Source organism: Salvelinus fontinalis, chromosome 2 (genome assembly GCF_029448725.1).
Source record: "Salvelinus fontinalis isolate EN_2023a chromosome 2, ASM2944872v1, whole genome shotgun sequence".
Taxonomy (NCBI): Eukaryota; Metazoa; Chordata; class Actinopteri; order Salmoniformes; family Salmonidae; genus Salvelinus; species Salvelinus fontinalis.
Genome location: NC_074666.1, coordinates 10,293,979 through 10,314,652, shown reverse-complemented (window position 1 = coordinate 10,314,652; position 20,674 = coordinate 10,293,979). Strand labels below are relative to the sequence as shown.

General features: G+C 44.1%; 1 protein-coding gene across 2 annotated transcripts in view; it reads left to right on the top strand.

Annotated features, from left to right (window-relative positions):
• Positions 1 to 19,393, top strand: part of LOC129811707 (calcium/calmodulin-dependent protein kinase type IV-like) — a 42,605-nt gene extending 23,212 nt beyond the window's left edge. Inside the window, exons 2-12 of one of the 2 annotated variants that reach the window (XM_055863237.1) lie at positions 2,746 to 2,820; positions 7,394 to 7,472; positions 7,578 to 7,640; positions 7,745 to 7,827; positions 9,533 to 9,605; positions 12,680 to 12,770; positions 13,046 to 13,120; positions 13,491 to 13,566; positions 14,180 to 14,306; positions 15,684 to 15,836; positions 17,457 to 19,393. In XM_055863237.1, the coding sequence (XP_055719212.1) occupies positions 2,746 to 2,820; positions 7,394 to 7,472; positions 7,578 to 7,640; positions 7,745 to 7,827; positions 9,533 to 9,605; positions 12,680 to 12,770; positions 13,046 to 13,120; positions 13,491 to 13,566; positions 14,180 to 14,306; positions 15,684 to 15,836; positions 17,457 to 17,627 (1,066 nt within the window). In that variant the 3' untranslated portion in view covers positions 17,628 to 19,393. The remainder of the gene's footprint in view (positions 1 to 2,745; positions 2,821 to 7,393; positions 7,473 to 7,577; positions 7,641 to 7,744; positions 7,828 to 9,532; positions 9,606 to 12,679; positions 12,771 to 13,045; positions 13,121 to 13,490; positions 13,567 to 14,179; positions 14,307 to 15,683; positions 15,837 to 17,456) is intronic. The other variant, XM_055863245.1, reaches the window with a different exon arrangement.
• The last annotated feature ends 1,281 nt before the right edge of the window (positions 19,394 to 20,674 follow it).

The window sequence follows — 20,674 nt, the reverse complement described above, 5'->3', positions numbered from 1 at the left end:
CCTTATCAGATAAAAGCATTTCTGAATCTGATGATAGCAGAAGCTAATTTCTCTGTGTGAGTGTGCGTGTTCCTGCATGGATGTGTAGATCTCTGTTCAGTTTAGTGGATATGTAGATCTCTGTTCAGTTTAGTGGATGTGTAGATCTCTGTTCAGTTTAGTTGATATGTAGATCTCTGTCCAGTTTAGTGGATATGTAGATCTCTGTTCAGTTTAGTGGATATGTAGATCTCTGTTCAGTTTAGTGGATATGTAGATCTCTGTTCAGTTTAGTGGATGTGTAGATCTCTGTTCAGTTTAGTGGATATGTAGATCTCTGTTCAGTTTAGTGGATATGTAGATCTCTGTTCAGTTTAGTGGATATGTAGATCTCTGTTCAGTTTAGTGGATGTGTAGATCTCTGTTCAGTTTAGTTGATATGTAGATCTCTGTCCAGTTTAGTGGATATGTAGATCTCTGTTCAGTTTAGTGGATATGTAGATCTCTGTTCAGTTTAGTGGATATGTAGATCTCTGTTCAGTTTAGTGGATGTGTAGATCTCTGTTCAGTTTAGTGGATATGTAGATCTCTGTTCAGTTTAGTGGATATGTAGATCTCTGTTCAGTTTAGTGGATGTGTAGATCTCTGTTCAGTTTAGTGGATATGTAGATCTCTGTCCAGTTTAGTGGATATGTAGATCTCTGTTCAGTTTAGTGGATATGTAGATCTCTGTTCAGTTTAGTGGATGTGTAGATCTCTGTTCAGTTTAGTGGATATGTAGATCTCTGTTCAGTTTAGTGGATATGTAGATCTCTGTTCAGTTTAGTGGATGTGTAGATCTCTGTTCAGTTTAGTGGATATGTAGATCTCTGTCCAGTTTAGTGGATATGTAGATCTCTGTTCAGTTTAGTGGATATGTAGATCTCTGTTCAGTTTAGTGGATGTGTAGATCTCTGTTCAGTTTAGTGGATATGTAGATCTCTGTTCAGTTTAGTGGATGTGTAGATCTCTGTTCAGTTTAGTGGATGTGTAGATCTCTGTCCAGTTTAGTGGATATGTAGATCTCTGTTCAGTTTAGTGGATATGTAGATCTCTGTCCAGTTTAGTGGATATGTAGATCTCTGTTCAGTTTAGTGGATATGTAGATCTCTGTTCAGTTTAGTGGATATGTAGATCTCTGTCCAGTTTAGTGGATGTGTAGATCTCTGTTCAGTTTAGTGGATATGTAGATCTCTGTTCAGTTTAGTTGATATGTAGATCTCTGTTCAGTTTAGTGGATATGTAGATCTCTGTTCAGTTTAGTGGATATGTAGATCTCTGTTCAGTTTAGTGGATGTGAAGATCTCTGTCCAGTTTAGTGGATATGTAGATCTCTGTCCAGTTTAGTGGATATGTAGATCTCTGTTCAGTTTAGTGGATGTGTAGATCTCTGTCCAGTTTAGTGGATGTGCAGATCTCTGTCCAGTTTAGTGGATGTGCAGATCTCTGTTCAGTTTAGTGGATATGTAGATCTCTGTCCAGTTTAGTGGATATGTAGATCTCTGTTCAGTTTAGTGGATGTGTAGATCTCTGTCCAGTTTAGTGGATATTTAGATCTCTGTTCAGTTTAGTGGATATGTAGATCTCTGTTCAGTTTAGTGGATATGTAGATCTCTGTCCAGTTTAGTGGATATGTAGATCTCTGTTCATTTTAGTGGATGTGTAGATCTCTGTCCAGTTTAGTGGATATGTAGATCTCTGTTCATTTTAGTGGATGTGTAGATCTCTGTCCAGTTTAGTGGATATGTAGATCTCTGTTCATTTTAGTGGATGTGTAGATCTCTGTTGCCAGTCTGTACAGTTTAGCACTAGAACTGACAGCAACAATAAGCTTCATTCTCAGGGTGTCATCTTTCCAAGCGAAATGAACCAGCATCTTCACTCATCTGCTGTCTGTACAATGACTTCAGGATGAAATAATGCTTATCTCTGCTAAGGTTGAGAGGTTCAACACAATGTTAAATAATTTATGAAAATCATGGAATAAGGATGACAGAAACAATCCTTGAAGAAGTTGAATTAGGAGGTGGATTTATAAAGTGGATTAAGGCATGCATCGATTAAAATGAATGAGTAAATTAATGGAATAAATGGGTTGTTTATTCAAGAACTGACTCAGACATTTAGACATATTTTGTCGGATGATAACATAAGGAAAATGGAGGATATGATAATACAAGACGTCCCTTTGTTCAGGTCAAATCAGCTTTCAATGTTCTTTTTTTTTGGAAGGAGTGTGTACACAGGCCTAGACTGCACTAAGTGTTGATTGATATTACCTCTTCACTTCTTCATTGTTTATTTCAAACTCTTACTCCTTTGCCAATGAAAGGTCTTTTCAACGTCGTGCAGAAAAGTGGTCTCATACAAGCAGGGTAAAACCATGAATATAGATCCCTCTGTTCTGTACGACATTAACATTTCATGATTTAACAAAATGAGGCATTGTAGACGTTACAGGGAGGGATCCTAGGAGGGAGGAGGGTGCGCTAGGATGAGGTCATCTAGTCAGCCTGATGACAATTTGATGATGTTTTGCAATGATTGTTTATTTGATTTGCGTCATCTGCTCAGACAGGCCTAGCTTTTGCCCCTGAGCTCCATTACACAATGATAGAGTACAGTCCAAGTCTAGCTTTCCTCCTCAGACTCTTGTATGTTGTTGTGCTTGAATTGAAGCTGTGATCTGGCTGTCATGCCTGCCTTATGTCTGTTCACATGGACCAGCCGTGATGGTATTCCCCACTGGCCGAGAGAGAGAAGAGAAGAGAAGAGAGAGAGCGAGACAGAGAGAGAGAGAAGGTGTGGAACAATACCCCATAATGACAAAGCAAAAGCTGGTTTTTCGAAAATGTAGCAAATTTATTTTAAATTAAAAAATATATATATCACATTTACATAAGTATTCAGATCCTACACTCAGTACTTTGTTGAAGCACCTTTGGCAGCGATTACAGCCTTGAGTCTTCTTGGGTATGACGCTACAAACTTGGCACAACTGTATTTGGGGAGTTTCTGTCACGTTCTGACCATAGTTCTTGTGTGTTTTGCTTGTTTTAGTGTTGGTCAGGACGTGAGCTGGGTGGGCATTCTATGTTGTGTGTCTTGTTTGTCCGTTTCTATGTTTGGCCTAATATGGTTCTCGATCAGAGGCAGATGTTTTGAGTTGTCTCTGATTGGGAATCATATATAGGTGGCTTGTTTTGTGTTGGGGATTGTGGGTGGTTGTTTCCTGTCTCTGTGTTTTCTAAGCACCAGATAGGGCTGTTTCGGTTTGCCACGTTTTGCTATTTTGTAATTGTTGTAAGTGTTCACAGTTTTGTTTGTAATTAAACATGTTGAACACGAGCTACGCTGCGTCTTGGTCCGATCCCTGTTTATTCAGACGAAGAGGAGGAAGGCTGCCGTTACAGTTTCTTCCATTCTTCTCTGCAGATCCTCTCAAGCTCTGTCAGGTGGGATGGGGAGCATTGCTGCACAGCTATTTTCAGGTCTCTCAGAGATGTTCGATCGGGTTCAAGTCCGAGCTCTGGCTGGGCCACTCAAGGACATTCAGAAACTTGTCGTGAAGCCACTCCTGCGTTGTCTTGGCTGTGTGCTTAGGGTTGTTGTCCTGTTGGAATGTGAACCTTCACCCCAGTCTGAGGTCCTGAGGGCTATGGAGCAGGTTTTCATAAAGGATCTCTCTGTACTTTGCTCCGTTCATCTTTTCCTCGATCCTGACTCGTATCTCAGTCCCTGCCACTAAATAACATACCCACAGCATGATTCTGCCACCACCATGCTTCACTGTAGGGATGGTTGCAGGTTTCCTCCAGATGTGACGCTTGGCATTTAGGCCAAACAGTTCAATCTTGGTTTCATCTGACCAGAGAATCTTGTTTCTCATGGTCTGAGAGTCCTTTAGGTGCCTTTTGGCAAACTCCATGCGGGCTGTCATGTGCCGTTTACTGAGGAGTGGCTTCCGTCTGGCCACACTACCATAAAGGCCTGATTGGTGGAGTGCTGCAGAGATGGTTGTCCTTCTGGAAGGAAGGACCACCATTTAAGAATGATGGAGGCTTCTTTCATTTAAGAATGGAGGCCACTGTGTTCTTGGGGACCTTCAATGCTGCAGAAATGTTTTGGTACCCTTTCCCAGATCTGTACCTCGACACAATCCTGTCTTGGGGCTCTACAGACAATTCCTTCGACCTCATGGCTTTGTTTTTGCTCTGACATGCACTGTCAACTGTGGGACCTTATATAGACAGGTGTGTGCCTTTCCAAATCATGTCTAATCAATTGAATTTACTATAGGTGGACTCCAATCAAGTTGTAGAAACATCTCAAGGATGATCAATGGAAACAGGATGTATCTGAGCTCAATTTCCATTCTCATAGCAAAGGATCTGAATTCTTATGTAAATAAGGTATTTCAGTTTTTTATTTTTAATACTTTTTTAAACATTTCCAAAAACCCGTTTTCGCTTTGTCATTATGGTGTGTAGATTTTCTTTAATCTATTTTAGAATAAGGCTGTAACGTAACAAAATGTGGAAAAAGGGCAGAGGTCTGAATACTTTCCGAATGCACTGTATATTGAAATAGAGAGAGAATGTGTGGGAGAGAGGCAGGAGAAGGAGAGAGAGTGAATGTGTGGGAGAGGGAGAGAAAGAGAGAGGCAGAGTGGAGGTGTGTGGGAGTAAGAGAGGGGGAGAGAGAGAAAGAGAGGGGGAGAGAGAGTGTTCTGTAGTAATGGTGAATATTGGGGTCTGGACACCTGAGAGCCCAGATGCTTTCCTCTGAACACAAAAGCTGCCTATCTCTCACTTTCTCGCTTTCTGCCTCTTCCCTCTTCCTGTTAATTGTAAGCTGTGCAGCCAAATTAGATGTATTTGCACATTGGAATTTAGCCTACCTTTTTATATACATCCATACTGCAGCACAGTGTGTATTCCTCTTGCATTCTTGGACCCATTAAAGTAATCTTCTCTTTAAACTCTCATTATCAACTCCTCTGACACTAGCAGGATCAGGTTGTACCTGTAAAAGATGATATGTGCAAAGTGGAATTATATTCAGAATTAACAGTACTACTTGTTATGTTTGAATACATTTAAAGTAGATCTTAGTTAGCTTTGTCTTAGGGTAGGAGTGCTGATATAGGATCAAGTCCTCCCTGTCCATATAATCGATAAAAGACATTACTGTGCAGCCGTCTTCATCGACCTGGCCAAGGCTTTCGACTCTGTCAATCACCATATTCTTATCGGCAGACTCAGTAGCCTCGGTTTTTCTAATGACTGCCTTGCCTGGTTCACCAACTACTTTACCGACAGAGTTCAGTGTGTCAAATCGGAGGGCATGTTGTTCGGTCCTCTGGTAGTCTCTATGGGGGTACCACAGGGTTCAATTCTCGGGCCGACTCTTTTCTCTGTATATATCAATGATGTTGCTCTTGCTGCGGGCGATTCCCTGATCCACCTCTACGCAGACGACACCATTCTGTATACTTCTTGCCCTTCCTTGGACACTGTGCTGTCTAACCTCCAAACAAGCTTCAATGCCATACAACACTCCTTCCGTGGCCTCAAACTGCTCTTAAACGCTAGTAAAACCAAATGCATGCTTTTCAACCGTTCGCTGCCTGCACCCGCACGCCCGACTAGCATCACCACCCTGGACGGTTCCGACCTAGAATATGTGGACATCTATAAGTACCTAGGTGTCTGGCTAGACTGCAAACTCTCCTTCCAGACTCATATCAAACATCTCCAATCCAAAATCAAATCTAGAGTCGGCTTTCTATTTCGCAACAAAGCCTCCTTCACTCACGCCGCCAAACTTACCCTAGTAAAACTGACTATCCTACCGATCCTGGACTTCGGCGATGTCATCTACAAAATAGCTTCCAATACTCTACTCAGCAAACTGGATGCAGTTTATCACAGTGCCATCCGTTTTGTTACTAAAGCACCTTATACGACCCACCACTGCGACCTGTATGCCCTAGTCGGCTGGCCCTCGCTACATGTTCGTCGTCAGTCCCACTGGCTCCAGGTCATCTACAAGGCTATGCTAGGTAAAGTGCCGCCTTATCTCAGTTCACTGGTCACGATGGCTACACCCACCCGTAGCACGCGCTCCAGCAGGTGTATCTCACTGATCATCCCTAAAGCCAAAACCTCATTTGGACGCCTTTCCTTACAGTTCTCTGCTGCCTGCGACTGGAACGAATTGCAAAAAATCTCTGAAGTTGGAGACTTTTATCTCCCTCAACAACTTTAAACATCTGCTATCCGAGCAGCTAACCGATCGCTGCAGCTGTACATATGATCGCTGCAGCTGTACATAGTCCATCGGTGTGTATATAGCCCACCCAATTTATCTACCTCACCCCCCATACTGCTTTTATTTATTTACTTTTCCGCTCTTTTGCACACCAGTATCTCTACTTGCACATGATCATCTGATGATTTATCACTCCAGTGTTAATCTGCTAAATTGTAATTATTCGATTTATTGCCTACCTCCTCATGCCTTTTGCACACATTGTATATAGATTCTCTTTTTTCTACCATGTTATTGACTTGTCTATTGTTTACTCCATGTGTAACTCTGTGTTGTTGTCTGTTCACACTGCTATGCTTTATCTTGGCCAGGTCGCAGTTGCAAATGAGAACTTGTTCTCAACTAGCCTACCTGGTTAAATAAAGGTGAAATAAAAAATTAAAAAATAAAAATCATATTCATTATGATCTAAAAGGCCAAACAGATCCTAGATCAGCACTCCTACTCTGAGAGGCCCAGGGATTTTCATTTCCCAGAGCTAGTGGCTCAGGTGAACGAACTGCTGACCCATTTCAACTGAACACATGGCAATGTTTAAACCTGAAGGAATATAGGCCTAATCTCCATGTCTGCCTACTACTGTTGTACTGCATAGGTCTATGGAATTTGCCTAGTTTATTTTGGAGAATTGTACTAACCAGCCATCATGGAAGTACAATTCAAACAACCTAAAAAAAAATTTGGGCTGTCCATAGGATAACCCTTTGAATAACTCTTTTTGGTTCCAGGTACAACCCTTTTCAGTTCCACGTGGAACCCTTTCCACAGAGAGTTCTACATGGAACCCAAAAGGGTTCTACCTTGAACCTAAAAGGGTTCTCCTATGGGGACAGCCAAAGAACCCTTTTGGAACTCTTTTTTTTCTAAGATTGTAGCCACTGTAGGCTACCCAGCCATAATGGAAGTACAGAAGAACTACATCAAAGCCTATTCACCATTTTCAAGGAGTTAGTATCTTGGGTGTTGTGCACAATGTGTTGCTACTCCCTACCCACTTGACAGTTGTTCTTGTAGCTTAACTGTGTATTCCCTCTGCATTTAGGGGAGCGACGTCGGTGGTGTGCAGATGTCGACAGAAGGGAACACTGAAGCCGTACGCAGTGAAAACACTAAAGAAAACAGTGAGTTCTCACTGGATGTTCATCATATTCTTAGTGTAATATTTTTACCCAGGGTACAACAGGTACATGTTTCTTCCTTAACCCAGTTCTGTTTTGTTTCTGCAGGTGGATAAGAAGATAGTAAGGACAGAGATAGGTGTTCTACTTCGACTCTCTCACCCAAACATTGTAAGGGTTCTACACACTTTTGTGCTGTCCTTGCATAGAATTAACGATTGGTATTATGTTTTTTATTGATACTGAATTTGTTTGTTTTGTTTTATTTCTCTCAGATCAAACTAAAAGAGATCTTCGAGACCCCTTCAGAGATCAGTCTGGTCTTGGAGCTTGTGACTGGAGGAGAGCTATTTGAAAGGTTAGTTATCTGCCTTAATGGTCACAGGCACCCACACACCCACACACCCACACACCCACACACCCACACACCCACACACCCACGCACCCACACACCCACACACACACACACCCACACACCCACACACCCACACACCCACACACCCACACACCCACACACCCACGCACCCACGCACCCACACACCCACACACCCACACACCCACGCACCCACACACCCACGCACCCACGCACCCACGCACCCACGCACCCACACACCCACACACCCACGCACCCACGCACCCACGCACCCACACACACACACACACACCCACACACCCACACACCCACACACCCACGCACCCACGCACCCACACACCCACACACACACACACCCACACACCCACACACCCACACACCCACGCACCCACGCACCCACGCACCCACACACCCACACACCCACACACCCACACACACACACACCCACACACCCACACACCCACGCACCCACGCACCCACGCACCCACGCACCCACGCACCCACACACCCACACACACACACACCCACACACCCACACACCCACGCACCCACGCACCCACGCACCCACGCACCCACACACCCACACACACACACACCCACACACCCACACACCCACACACCCACGCACCCACGCACCCACGCACCCACACACACACACACCCACACACCCACACACACACACACCCACGCACCCACACACCCACGCACCCACGCACCCACGCACCCACACACCCACACACCCACACACCCACACACACACACACCCACACACCCACACACCCACGCACCCACGCACCCACACACCCACACACCCACACACACACACACCCACACACCCACGCACCCACGCACCCACGCACCCACGCACCCACACACACACACACCCACACACCCACGCACCCACGCACCCACGCACCCACGCACCCACACACACCCACACACCCACACACCCACACACACACACACCCACGCACCCACACACCCACACACCCACGCACCCACACACCCACACACCCACACACACACACACCCACACACCCACGCACCCACGCACCCACGCACCCACACACCCACACACCCACGCACCCACGCACCCACGCACCCACACACCCACGCACCCACGCACCCACACACCCACACACCCACACACCCACACACCCACACACCCACGCACCCACACACCCACACACCCACACACCCACACACCCACACACCCACACACCCACACACCCACACACCCACACACCCACACACACACACACCCACGCACCCACGCACCCACGCACCCACGCACCCACACACACACACACCCACACACCCACACACCCACGCACCCACGCACCCACACACACCCACACACCCACACACCCACACACACACGCACCCACGCACCCACGCACCCACGCACACACACACCCACACACCCACGCACCCACGCACCCACGCACCCACGCACCCACACACCCACACACCCACGCACCCACGCACCCACGCACCCACACACCCACACACCCACGCACCCACACACCCACACACCCACACACCCACACACCCACACACCCACACACCCACACACACACACACCCACACACCCACACACCCACACACCCACACACCCACACACACACACACCCACACACACACTGTACCATTCCTTTGTTACAACAATCACAACATGTTTTTCTCTCAGGGTTGTGGAGAAGGGCTTCTACACTGAGCGGGATGCTGCTGATGCTGTCATACAAGTATTAGAAGCTGTTGCAGTAAGTTGACTTCCTTCCTCTGACACCTGTCAGAAAGTAGGCTAATAAATGTCTAGCAAACTCTTGACATACTGTAATGCTTTTGACCTGCATAGCTGGGGGACACCATCACACATTCACTCAGCCTGTCCCCTTATCTATACATTGTAAAGAACAAAATGGCACCAATAGAAAACTTTTTCCATAATCAAATCCTAAATGTACTATCATTTGAACCAGCATTGTTGGACCAACAGTTTAAATGGATCAAGTATGCTGGATTTCATTGAGTCATCACATAACCATGTGTCTGTCTCTCACTGCGCTATCTTTGACATCTCATCAACATGGACCAAGGCATATGTCTGTCTTCCTCATGTTAGGAGTCCTCACCCAAACATTGTAAGGGTTCTACTGTTGAACAGGCATTCCCATGTTAGTGTATTCCATGATCCTTTGTTAGATTGCTGTTGCTAAGGAGATTAAATAGTTAAACAACGATTTTTTTAACACATAGATCCTTTTCCTTTGGGCGTTAGGTAGACTAGTGGTTAGAGAGTTGGGCTAGTAACCAAAAGGTTACTGGATTGAATCCCTGAGCTGACAAGGTAAAAATCTGTCGTTCCGCCACTGAACAAGGCAGTTAACCCACTGTTCCCCGGAAGGCTGTCATTGTAAATAAGAATTTGTTCTTAACCTACTTGTCTAGTTAAATAAAGGTACAATTTTCCAGTACGCAACACAATGATGTCACGCACACATGCGCGCGGCAGTAAGAAAGCCATCGCCAACTGCGCCCATTCCAACATAGCCTAGATGTATTTTTATTACTTCTAAACAGAATACATGTTTTGGGTTCTCATAGGCTTACAATTATGTTTTGATTCTTGCTTGAACAGTCACTAAGATTATATTTGGTTGTGATCTTTGCAAAATAACTATTTTGGATGCAGCAGTTGTTAGCTAGAATGCTAACACTCATTGATATTGGCTAGCCAAAGAGCCATTTTACTGGTTGAAGTGTTTTTTAAGTATAATGCAGTTGATTTGCGATGATGACACAAACATTATATTAAGCAGGACATTCATACGAGCCTTAAAATCCAATTATAATCCAAAAGTAGTGTAAGCAACATGTAAACAAATGATTTCTATAAGAACTCCCCCTTGTTCAGTCACCAACAAAAAAACGGGATTTCTGAAGCCTCCAGATATGTTTTAAGTTTCCTTGTGTTGTCGAGGAAGTCTCTGTTCCATGTTGATTGGGAGTGATGTATTTACAGTGCACACGGCCACTTCGGAAACGGCGGAGAGGTTCTGCAGTCTGTCTGTTACATGATCAAAGCCATCTGGATATCTAGCTAACGTCCCAGTGGAGCATCTTGGTAGCCTCATGTCCGGCCAATCTCACTGGCACGTCTACACTCAAATCCCCACTCTGTTAGTGACAGATTTGAGTCCTTTATTATAGGCATCTCATTTGGTGTTATCTTAGTATCCCAATGTGTCTTAGTATCCTTAGTATCCCAATGTGTTTATTATTTTGGACACGGAGAATCTGGAACCACGTTTTAGATCCGTTAAGTTGTTTACTGTAAAAGGTGATATTAGGCTAGGTAAGGTTCTTGATGTTGAGACTTAAGATTGAGAGGTAATATTTTCCTCATTGGCCAAATACATCGCCTCGCCCACCTCTCATGTACTTCTCTTTCTCTGGCAGAAGAGAACTACTGTCAATGAGAACACAGAGCTGTGTCGTTGGCCTATTGGCCAGAAAATCTTATTTTGAGTGGTGCTATGGCAGCCGTGGGAGACCTGAGATATCTGTGGTGGTATGTGTGGTTGGGGCTACTGTATTCCCTCCTGCCTTCTCTTCATTCCTCCATCCCACACTATACTTGTCAGATGAGAGAGGACACCTTATCTGTGTCAGCTCCATAGAGCTTTGTGCAGGAGAGGAGAATTCCCCTCTGACATCACAGAGCCATTACACCGAGGGGTTGTCACAATACATAGTGTAGGGAGAAAATGATGCCTTCATTCACTGTGAACGAGGTCTATTCAACCTAGCCATTCCCAATGAGAAAATATTAGTTTTGTTGCATAATAAGGATAGCTCATTCAGTACTAACCTTGATGCTTAGCATTTTCATTCCAGTGGAATGGAATGTGGTTCTTTAACAGCTTAATGTTACATAAGAAACTAGGGATTTGCATAACCACTAACCCACCCACAGTGTACAGAAGATAAGTTATACAATAGGTTGCTTTACAAACAGATGTCATTATAAAGACAGTGAGCTGTAGAGTAGGTCTATACTCTATACCTTATCCAGCTTATCAATGTAGCTGCTTATCAAGGTAGCTGCTTATCAAGGTAGCTGCTTATCAAGGTAGCTGCCTTGTGCTGCTGTTTTCTGTAACTGGGTAGACTTCTATGTCCCACAGTAACTGTTTGATGAGTTACTGTGTTAACACTGGTGAAAGTACTCGCTAAACCCAAGAATAGTTTAAAACATACTTTAAATCATGTGTACGTCCAGTACACAGTATCATAGCACAGTGTACAGGAAACTGCCAAAATAAAGGAAACGCCAACATAAAGTGTGTTAATAGGGTGTTGAGCTGCCAGAACAGCTTCAATGCCCCTTGGTATAGATTCTACATGTCTCTGGAACTCTATTGGAGGGAGGTGACTTTATTCTTCCACCAAAACAAATTGTTGGTGGTGGAAAACGCTTACTCAGGTGTCACTCCAGCAGTGTTCAATTGGGTTGGCATCTGGTGACTGATACACACACACACACACACACAGTGTAATACACAGCTCAGAATAGGCAATGATAAGATAATTCAACTTTGCATTTTGTTTATCCATAGACCATTTTCAACAGTGCACTATAAAGCAGGAATGTTATGGTTCTCTGTAGAAAATGAATTGTGGGAGCGGGCACCGATTCATTCGGCGGTGCTAAATCCCCAAACAGTCCAGCTCCATACACACCAGCAGACAAATCAATAGCACAAGACGTGTGTAGGAGTCATACAGCCACCTGGGTGCTATGGTGTTGCCTTGTGTCTTTGTCTTTATCCAGTACCTGCATGAGAACGGCGTGGTGCACCGGGACCTGAAACCTGAGAACCTCCTATACGCTACCGCAGCACCAGATGCTCCCCTCAAAATAGGTTGGTGGGGTTACTCAATACACTGTGGGATTCACTACGATTATCAAAGACACAAGAACATCCATTGACTCTGTTGTGCTATCAGAGACAGAACTGACTTGATCAGACATAATTAGGAAATCAATGCCAACGATTATATTCTATTGGAATGATCTATTACTATTTTCTATTCTACTGGTATTCTATTCTACTATTTTATTCTAAATACCAGATATTAGGACTTCCATAAAGAGGCATACTTTTTAATATAGCTCTGTCTCTCTTTCATTTTGCAGCTGATTTTGGTTTGTCGAAGGTCATCGATGATCAGGTCACAATGAAGACTGTTTGTGGTACACCAGGATACTGTGGTAAGTTGTAACCCATTATTGTGATGCTTTTTCATTCACTTGCAACATAATATTTGCTAGCTACAGGACTAGAGATTGCCATTTCAGACCAAGAAGATTTTTCTTGTTTTGGTTGCATGCTTAACTTGCCAAGATTTGAGCAGAGAAGGTTACCATGAGGACAGGGTGTATATTGTAATGTTTATCCACATACTACATAGTACATTTTTCCTTGGATAAATAATTACTGAGTAAGATTTCCCTACTCTGTTTTCACCACTGTCTCTCTCCTTCCCCCTTGTGCTGCCTCTCCCTCCCTCCCGCCCTCCATCCTGCTCTTCTCTTTTTCATCTCCCCCTCCCCCCATCTATCCTTCCTCCCCTCCCTCCAGCCCCAGAGATTCTGCGAGGAAGTGCTTATGGACCTGAGGTTGACGTGTGGTCGGTGGGAGTTATCACGTATATCTTGTAAGAGATACCAGCCCCTCAAAAGTTTACTTGAACCCTGAATCACATCATTCAAAGACATTGGTTATTTTGACACTCAACAGTTTTGTTAATTTGTTAGCAGCAAAAAAAAATACATCAAGAATTTGTGTGTTCTTTCTTTGAGGAATTACAGACCCTTTTTAGTTGTATTTTTCGGCCATTTTGGTTTCTGAACCAAGGGTGTTGGTGCATTCTGTTGTATAGCTTCTGAGTGATTTTGTTTCTTTCACATACTGATTGGTATACATATTTGATTTGATTCAGTATGTGGTTGTGAGTTCCCCATTATACAGCAAGCCAGGAAACGGTAGTGCAACTGCTAGCAACAGCATTCAGAAGAATCGCTGGTATACAGACTCACTACTAGTTAATGAATATTCAACTGTAAAAATAACATATTTTGAAGGCACATCAATCTGGGAGAATAAGAGTGACTAGAAAGTCTTAGTGCAAGGAGGATTGCACCTCTAATAGAGTTGTAGCTTAGGCCCCTGCGGCTATCAGATCCTGTCAGACTGTAGCCAGCTATTGAATCAATAGACAGGAGCTGTCTGTGGTTGATGTATGCCTCGTATTTCATCCTCCCTGAAAGGCTATGTGGCTTTGAACCGTTCTTCGATGAAAGAGGAGACCAGTACATGTTCAAGAGGATCCTCAACTGTGAATATGAGTTTGTCTCCCCCTGGTGGGACAATGTGTCTTTCAACGCCAAGGACCTGGTGAGTTTTATTGACTTTCACCAGGCGTGTATTCATGATGCCAATTCAGTCGCACAACGTTTTGTCTGTTGCAAAATGTTATTCAATGAAAACTAGAGTTTCTATTGGACAAATTCAGGCTGGTCCCATCCCGTTTTGTTCCGCTTGCTTCCGTTTGTTTCTGTTTGGTTCTTAGTTAAGACACTTCTGGGGTCCTGAGGTTACCCTGGGGTTACCACAGTCACGCTGGCAAAAATGTTCCCCTGGTACTTAGGAGTAATTGATAAATCCGTAATTGGTGAAGAATGAAAACCTAGTTCCGTGGGAGACCTGCTGGCTGCATTGTAGAAGAGAGGAAGTGGCAAGCGAGAGGCATAACTGGACCCACAATCTGTCTTCTCCAGCAAGTGGTGCTTTTCGGGGTTTTTTGCTCACCAAGAGATGAGTTTTGTATGGAGGTTAATGAGAGTGTTGAATTTAAATCTATTTGTTTTTTTAAAATGTTACCTTTATTTAACTAGGCAAGTCAAAGTCTTATTTACAATGACTGCCTAGCCCGGCCAAACCCTAACCCGGACGACCCTGGGCCAATTGTGCGCCACCCTATGGGACTCCCAATCACTGCCGGTTGTGATACAGCCTGGATTCGAACCAGGGTGTCTGTAGTGACGCCTCAAGCACAGAGATGCAGTGCCTTATTTGATCGAATAGAAGTTTCGTAATGCTTAGGTTTTTACGAGTTTACTGATATAAATAGGACATGTGACATCCCGGCAACTTTGGGAAAAAAACACTTTCTATCAGAGTTGTGCCATTGGCTAGAATGGTCCCACCTGATCTTGCCTCCTTCTGACTGCCTTCCATTTTTGCAGACGTTTCTTTTCATTGTTAGAGCGGTCAATATAATGGATCATCTGTAATTGTACCATTGGGTCAGGTGAAATGTTTCCCAGGTGAAATGTGAGTGTGTCCATGTTGGGGGCGGCAGGTAGACTAGTAGTTAGAGCGTTGGACTAGTAAACAAAAGGTTGCAAGATCGAATCCCCAAGCTGACAAGGTAAAAATATGTCGTTCTGCTCCTGAACAAGGCAGTTAACCCACTGTTCCTAGGCTGTCATTGTAAATAAGAATTTGTTCTTAACTGACTTGCCTAGTTAAATAAAATAAATATTGGTGTGTCTGATTATCAAAGAATGTAAAAAAGGAGGGTAACTAGAAATGCAGGGCAAACAGACTACATCCATCTCTTACTGTACATTCTGAATTTTATCTCCACATTATGAACTGGGCCGACTTGTTATGTGGACAGAAACCTGCATAAACAGCATCCAAGAAAATAATAAATTCAGTCTCAGTGACCCAGTTACTAACCATATATTATGTACTGCTGTCCTGTAGGTGAGAAAGCTAATTGTCCAGGATCCAAATAAACGGCTGACGACCTTGCAAGCGCTGGAACACCCCTGGGTGACTGGGAAGGCAGTTAACTCAGCCCATATGGACACTGCTCAGAAGAAACTGCAGGAGTTCAATGCACGCCGAAAACTCAAGGTAGATGCAAAACAATGTTTCTCAATAGGATTTTGTACAGTGATTGAGGGCAAGTAGTACCTTGTCTAATTTATTGGTGTCATGATTGTGTAGTTGTGTCAAGATCCTTTGAATGTATTTTGAATGCAAGCATAGACAAACATAAACTCAGCAAAAAAAGAACCGTCCTCTCACTGTCAACTGTGTTTATTTTCAGCAAACTTAACGTGTAAATATTTGTATGAACATAACATGTTTCAACAACTGAAACATAAACTGAACAAGTTCCACAGACATGGAATAACGCGTCCCTGATCAAAGGGGGGGGGGGGGGTCAAAATCAAAAGTAACAGTCAGTATCTGGTGTGGCCACCAGCTGCATTAAGTACTGCAGTGCATTTCCTCCTCATGGACTGCACCAGATTTGCCAGTTCTTGCTGTGAGATGTTACCCCACTCTTCCACCAAGGCACCTGCAAGTTCCCGGACATTTCTGGGGGGAATGGCCCTAGCCCTCACCCTCCGATCCAACAGGTCCCAGACGTGCTCAATGGGATTGAGATCCGGGCTCTTCGCTGGCCATGGCAGAACACTGACATTCCTGTCTTGCAGGAAATCACGCACAGAACGAGCAGTATGGCTGGTGGCATTGTCATGCTGGAGGGTCATGTCAGGATGAGCTTGCAGGAATGGTACCACATGAGGGAGGAGGATGTCTTCCCTGTAACGCACAGCGTTGAGATTGCCTGCAATGACAACAAGCTCAGTCCGATGATGCTGTGACAATGCCCCAGACCATGATGGACCCTCCACCTCCATCACCCCTGGTGAGACAAAACCGCGACTCGTCAGTAAAGAGCACTTTTTGCCAGTCCGGTCTGGTCCAGTGACGGTGGGTTTGTGCCCATAGGCGACGTTGTTGCCGGTGATGTCTGGTGAGGACCTGCCTTACAACACGCCTAAATTTACAAGCCCTCAGTCCAGCCTCTCTCAGCCTATTGTGGACAGTCTGAGCACTGTTGGAGGGATTGCGCGTTCCTGGTGTAACTCGGGCAGTTGTTGTTGCCATCCTGTATCTATCCCGCAGGTGTGATGTTCAGATGTACCGATCCTGTGCAGGTGTTGTTACACAAGGTCTGCCACTGCGAGGACGATCAGCTGTCCGCTCCCTGTAGCGCTGTCTTAAGGGTCTCACAGTATGGACATTGCAATTTATTGCTCTGGCCACATCTGCAGTCCTCATGCCTCCTTGCAGCATGCCTAAGGCACGTTCACGCAGATGAGCAGGGACCCTGGGCATCTTTCTTTTGTTTTTTTCCAGAGTCAGTAGAAAGGCCTCATTAGTGTCCTAGGTTTTCATAACTGTGACCTTAATTGCCTACAATCAGTAAACTGTTAGTATCTTAGCAACTGTTCCACAGGTGCAGTGTTTAAACCCTTTACAATGAAGATCTGTGAAGTTATTTGGATTTTTACAAATTATCTTTGAAAGACAGGGTCCTGAAAAAGGGACGTTTCTTTTTTTGCTGAGTTTACATGATCGCTATAATACCTAGATTCATCAGCATAGTCAGTGGGCCTACATATGAATCCTAAACTGTGTCAATGAATGATATACTGTGTACTGTGTGTTCGTTGACAGGCTGCAGTAAAGGCCGTGGTGGCTTCGTCACGATTGGGCAGCGCTGGCAGTCACGGCAATGCTGACAACAGCAAGAACAGCAACTGCAACAACTCCGCCAATCAGAATGAGGCACAAGAGGAGCAGCCACGCAACGACCAATCACAGTCAAAGATCCAGGAAGGATCCTAACTGTGAATCTCCTCTGTCGTTGTGACCCTGTGCAGGCATTCTACCCTCCTGTTGGACTGTGAAATTGCTGAGAGGAGCTATGTGGTCTCACCTTCTGTACTGGAGATACTCTGCCTGGCTTTATTGCATGTGACTGATTTATTAAACGATGTACAACCATATTGACTCGGTACATTGGAACAACATGCCTACAAGTATTTAAAGTACATGTAAAATCAGAGTTTACTACTGCACATTCCCATTTCATAACTCACACAAGTAGCTTCATTGGATGGTTCATCTCTTCCATTATACCATGTTATAACTGCAAAATGGCCTCCAAGTGTTCCCAGTATTCATTTGCCAGTTTGTAAATGAATTCATAACAATTGGCTGATTAAGGATAGTAGGTCATTATGTGTTCTGGTAATCATCATGCTGCTTTGGTGGCAGAATATAGACTGAAGAATTGATCTAGGTTGATTTTCAGTACTGGTTGAGTAAGTCTACAGTATCTGGAGAACGGGTTGGACACATTTTCCAGGCGGTCATAAATGTAACCTTTATTATAACTTCTAAGGAGAATGCCTTATTGTATCTTATTAACTGGATTTTACACTCCCTTTGTAAGAAATATTTCATATCTTAAGAAATAGAAACAATGAAATAGAAACATGTTAAAATCAATCAATTGCACAATAATTGTATTCAAATTGACTTTCAAGGAACATAAGGTTATTTCATAGTGTAGAGTTGTTTTAGCATAAGAACTTTTCACTCTTGTATACCAAAATATGTTGTGTACAACTGAAAAGGCACCCCAGTTTTTATTGCCAAATACACCATTTGCAGGGATATGGATAAGTAGATAACATTTGATTTGATTTAGCTATTCAGTGCCAAAATTGGTTGAGGCTGCTGCTTTATTTGATAAAAATATCCCACCTCTGTCATATACAATTGAAGAGGCCGTAATCTTAGTGCAAATATTTATCTCTCATTATAAACTGGGTGGTTCGAGCCCTGAATGCTGATTGGCTGACATCAGTGGTATATCAGACCGTATACCACGGGTATGACAAAACATTATTTTTACTGCTCTAATTACATTGGTAACCAGTTTATAACAGCAATAAGGAACATTGGGGGTTTGTGGTATATGGCCAATATGCCACGGCTAAGGTCTGTATCCAGGCACCGCGTTGTGTAAGAACAGCCCTCAGACGTGGTATATTGGCCATATACCACACCTCCTCGTGCCTTATTGCTTAATTAACCCATTAACTGACATGCCGTGTTATGGAATGATTTTTTAAATCTACATAGAAAAAGCTGTATATTGAATTTTAGCATGCTTTTGCCTTCAGTATAAAGGAATGATGTGGATAATAATGCATGTAGGAATGTGGAATTGAACTGCTGCGGTTGTCTAGAAATGCACTATAGTTGGCTGACATCACATGACGGACGTAATCTGGCATAGCGTCGTCCGGGTTAGGGAGGGTTTGGCCGGTAGGGATATCCTTGTCTCAGTATGTAAAAATGTAATAAAATGTATGCACTCTACTGTAAGTCGCTCTGGATAAGAGCGTCTGCTAAATGACTAAAATGTAAATGTAAATGTTAAACAATGAAGTATTAGAGGGCTCTAAGACATTAACTTGATATTCCTTTTATATCCTCAAGGAAACATTAAATAATTCAATGTTGTCTTAAAATGGTTACCATTAACATTGATTTGGTAAGGACTGCAGGATTTAAAAAAAATAATAAACCATATGAAGTTACATATGTTTGGGCAGTTTTGTATATCAGACGGCTTATGTACTTTTTGAACTTGTATACAAATGTTTTTAATTATTTTAGTGACCTACCATTTCCAGTGTTTCCGCTACATTGTAGATGAATTAGGTGGGGTGGTCTCCATCGCTGAGTACTGGAAGATGCCCCTTTACTGACCAATGTCTATGGAATAATGTATGTAACAGGTCAGCGTGGAGAGAGAGTGAAATGTAAGGGGCATCTATGGATCCTGTGGTGCAAAGGTGAGAGCACTACCCTGGGCATAGGCAGTAGTATTCTCACATACACTATGTTACAGAATTACCCCTCTCTCTCAAACTATATACACTGCTCAAAAAAATAAAGGGAACACTTAAACAACACAATGTAACTCCAAGTCAATCACACTTCTGTGAAATCAAATTGTCCATTTAGGAAGCAACACTGATTGACAAAACATTTCACATGATGTGGTGCAAATGGAATAGACAAAAGGTGGAAATTATAGGCAATTAGCAAGACACCCCCAATAAAGGAATGGTTTGCAGGTGGTGACCACAGACCACTTCTCAGTTCCTATGCTTCCTGGCTGATGTTTTGGTCACTTTTGAATGCTGGCGGTGCTTTCACTCTAGTGGTAGCATGAGACGGAGTCTACAACCCACACAAGTGGCTCAGGTAGTGCAGCTCATCCAGGATGGCACATCAATGCAAGCTGTGGCAAGAAGGTGTGATGTGTCTGTCAGCGTAGTGTCCAGAGCATGGAGGCGCTACCAGGAGACAGGCCAGTACATCAGGAGATGTGGAGGAGGCCATAGGAGGGCAACAACCCAGCAGCAGGACCGCTACCTCCGCCTTTGTGCAAGGAGGAGCACTGCCAGAGCCCTGCAAAATGACCTCCAGCAGGCCACAAATGTGCATGTGTCCGCATATGGTCTCATAAGGGGTCTGAGGATCTCATCTCGGTACCTAATGGCAGTCAGGCTACCTCTGGCGAGCACATGGAGGGCTGTGCGGCCCCACAAAGAAATGCCACCCCACACCATGACTGACCCACCGCCAAACCGGTCATGCTGGAGGATGTTGCAGGCAGCAGAACGTTCTCCACGGCGTCTCCAGACTCTGCCACGTCTGTCACATGTGCTCATGTGCTCAGTGTGAACCTGCTTTCATCTGTGAAGAGTACAGGGCGCCAGTGGCGAATTTGCCAATCTTGGTGTTCTCTGGCAAATGCCAAACGTCCTGCACGGTGTTGGGCTGTAAGCACAACCCCCACCTGTGGACGT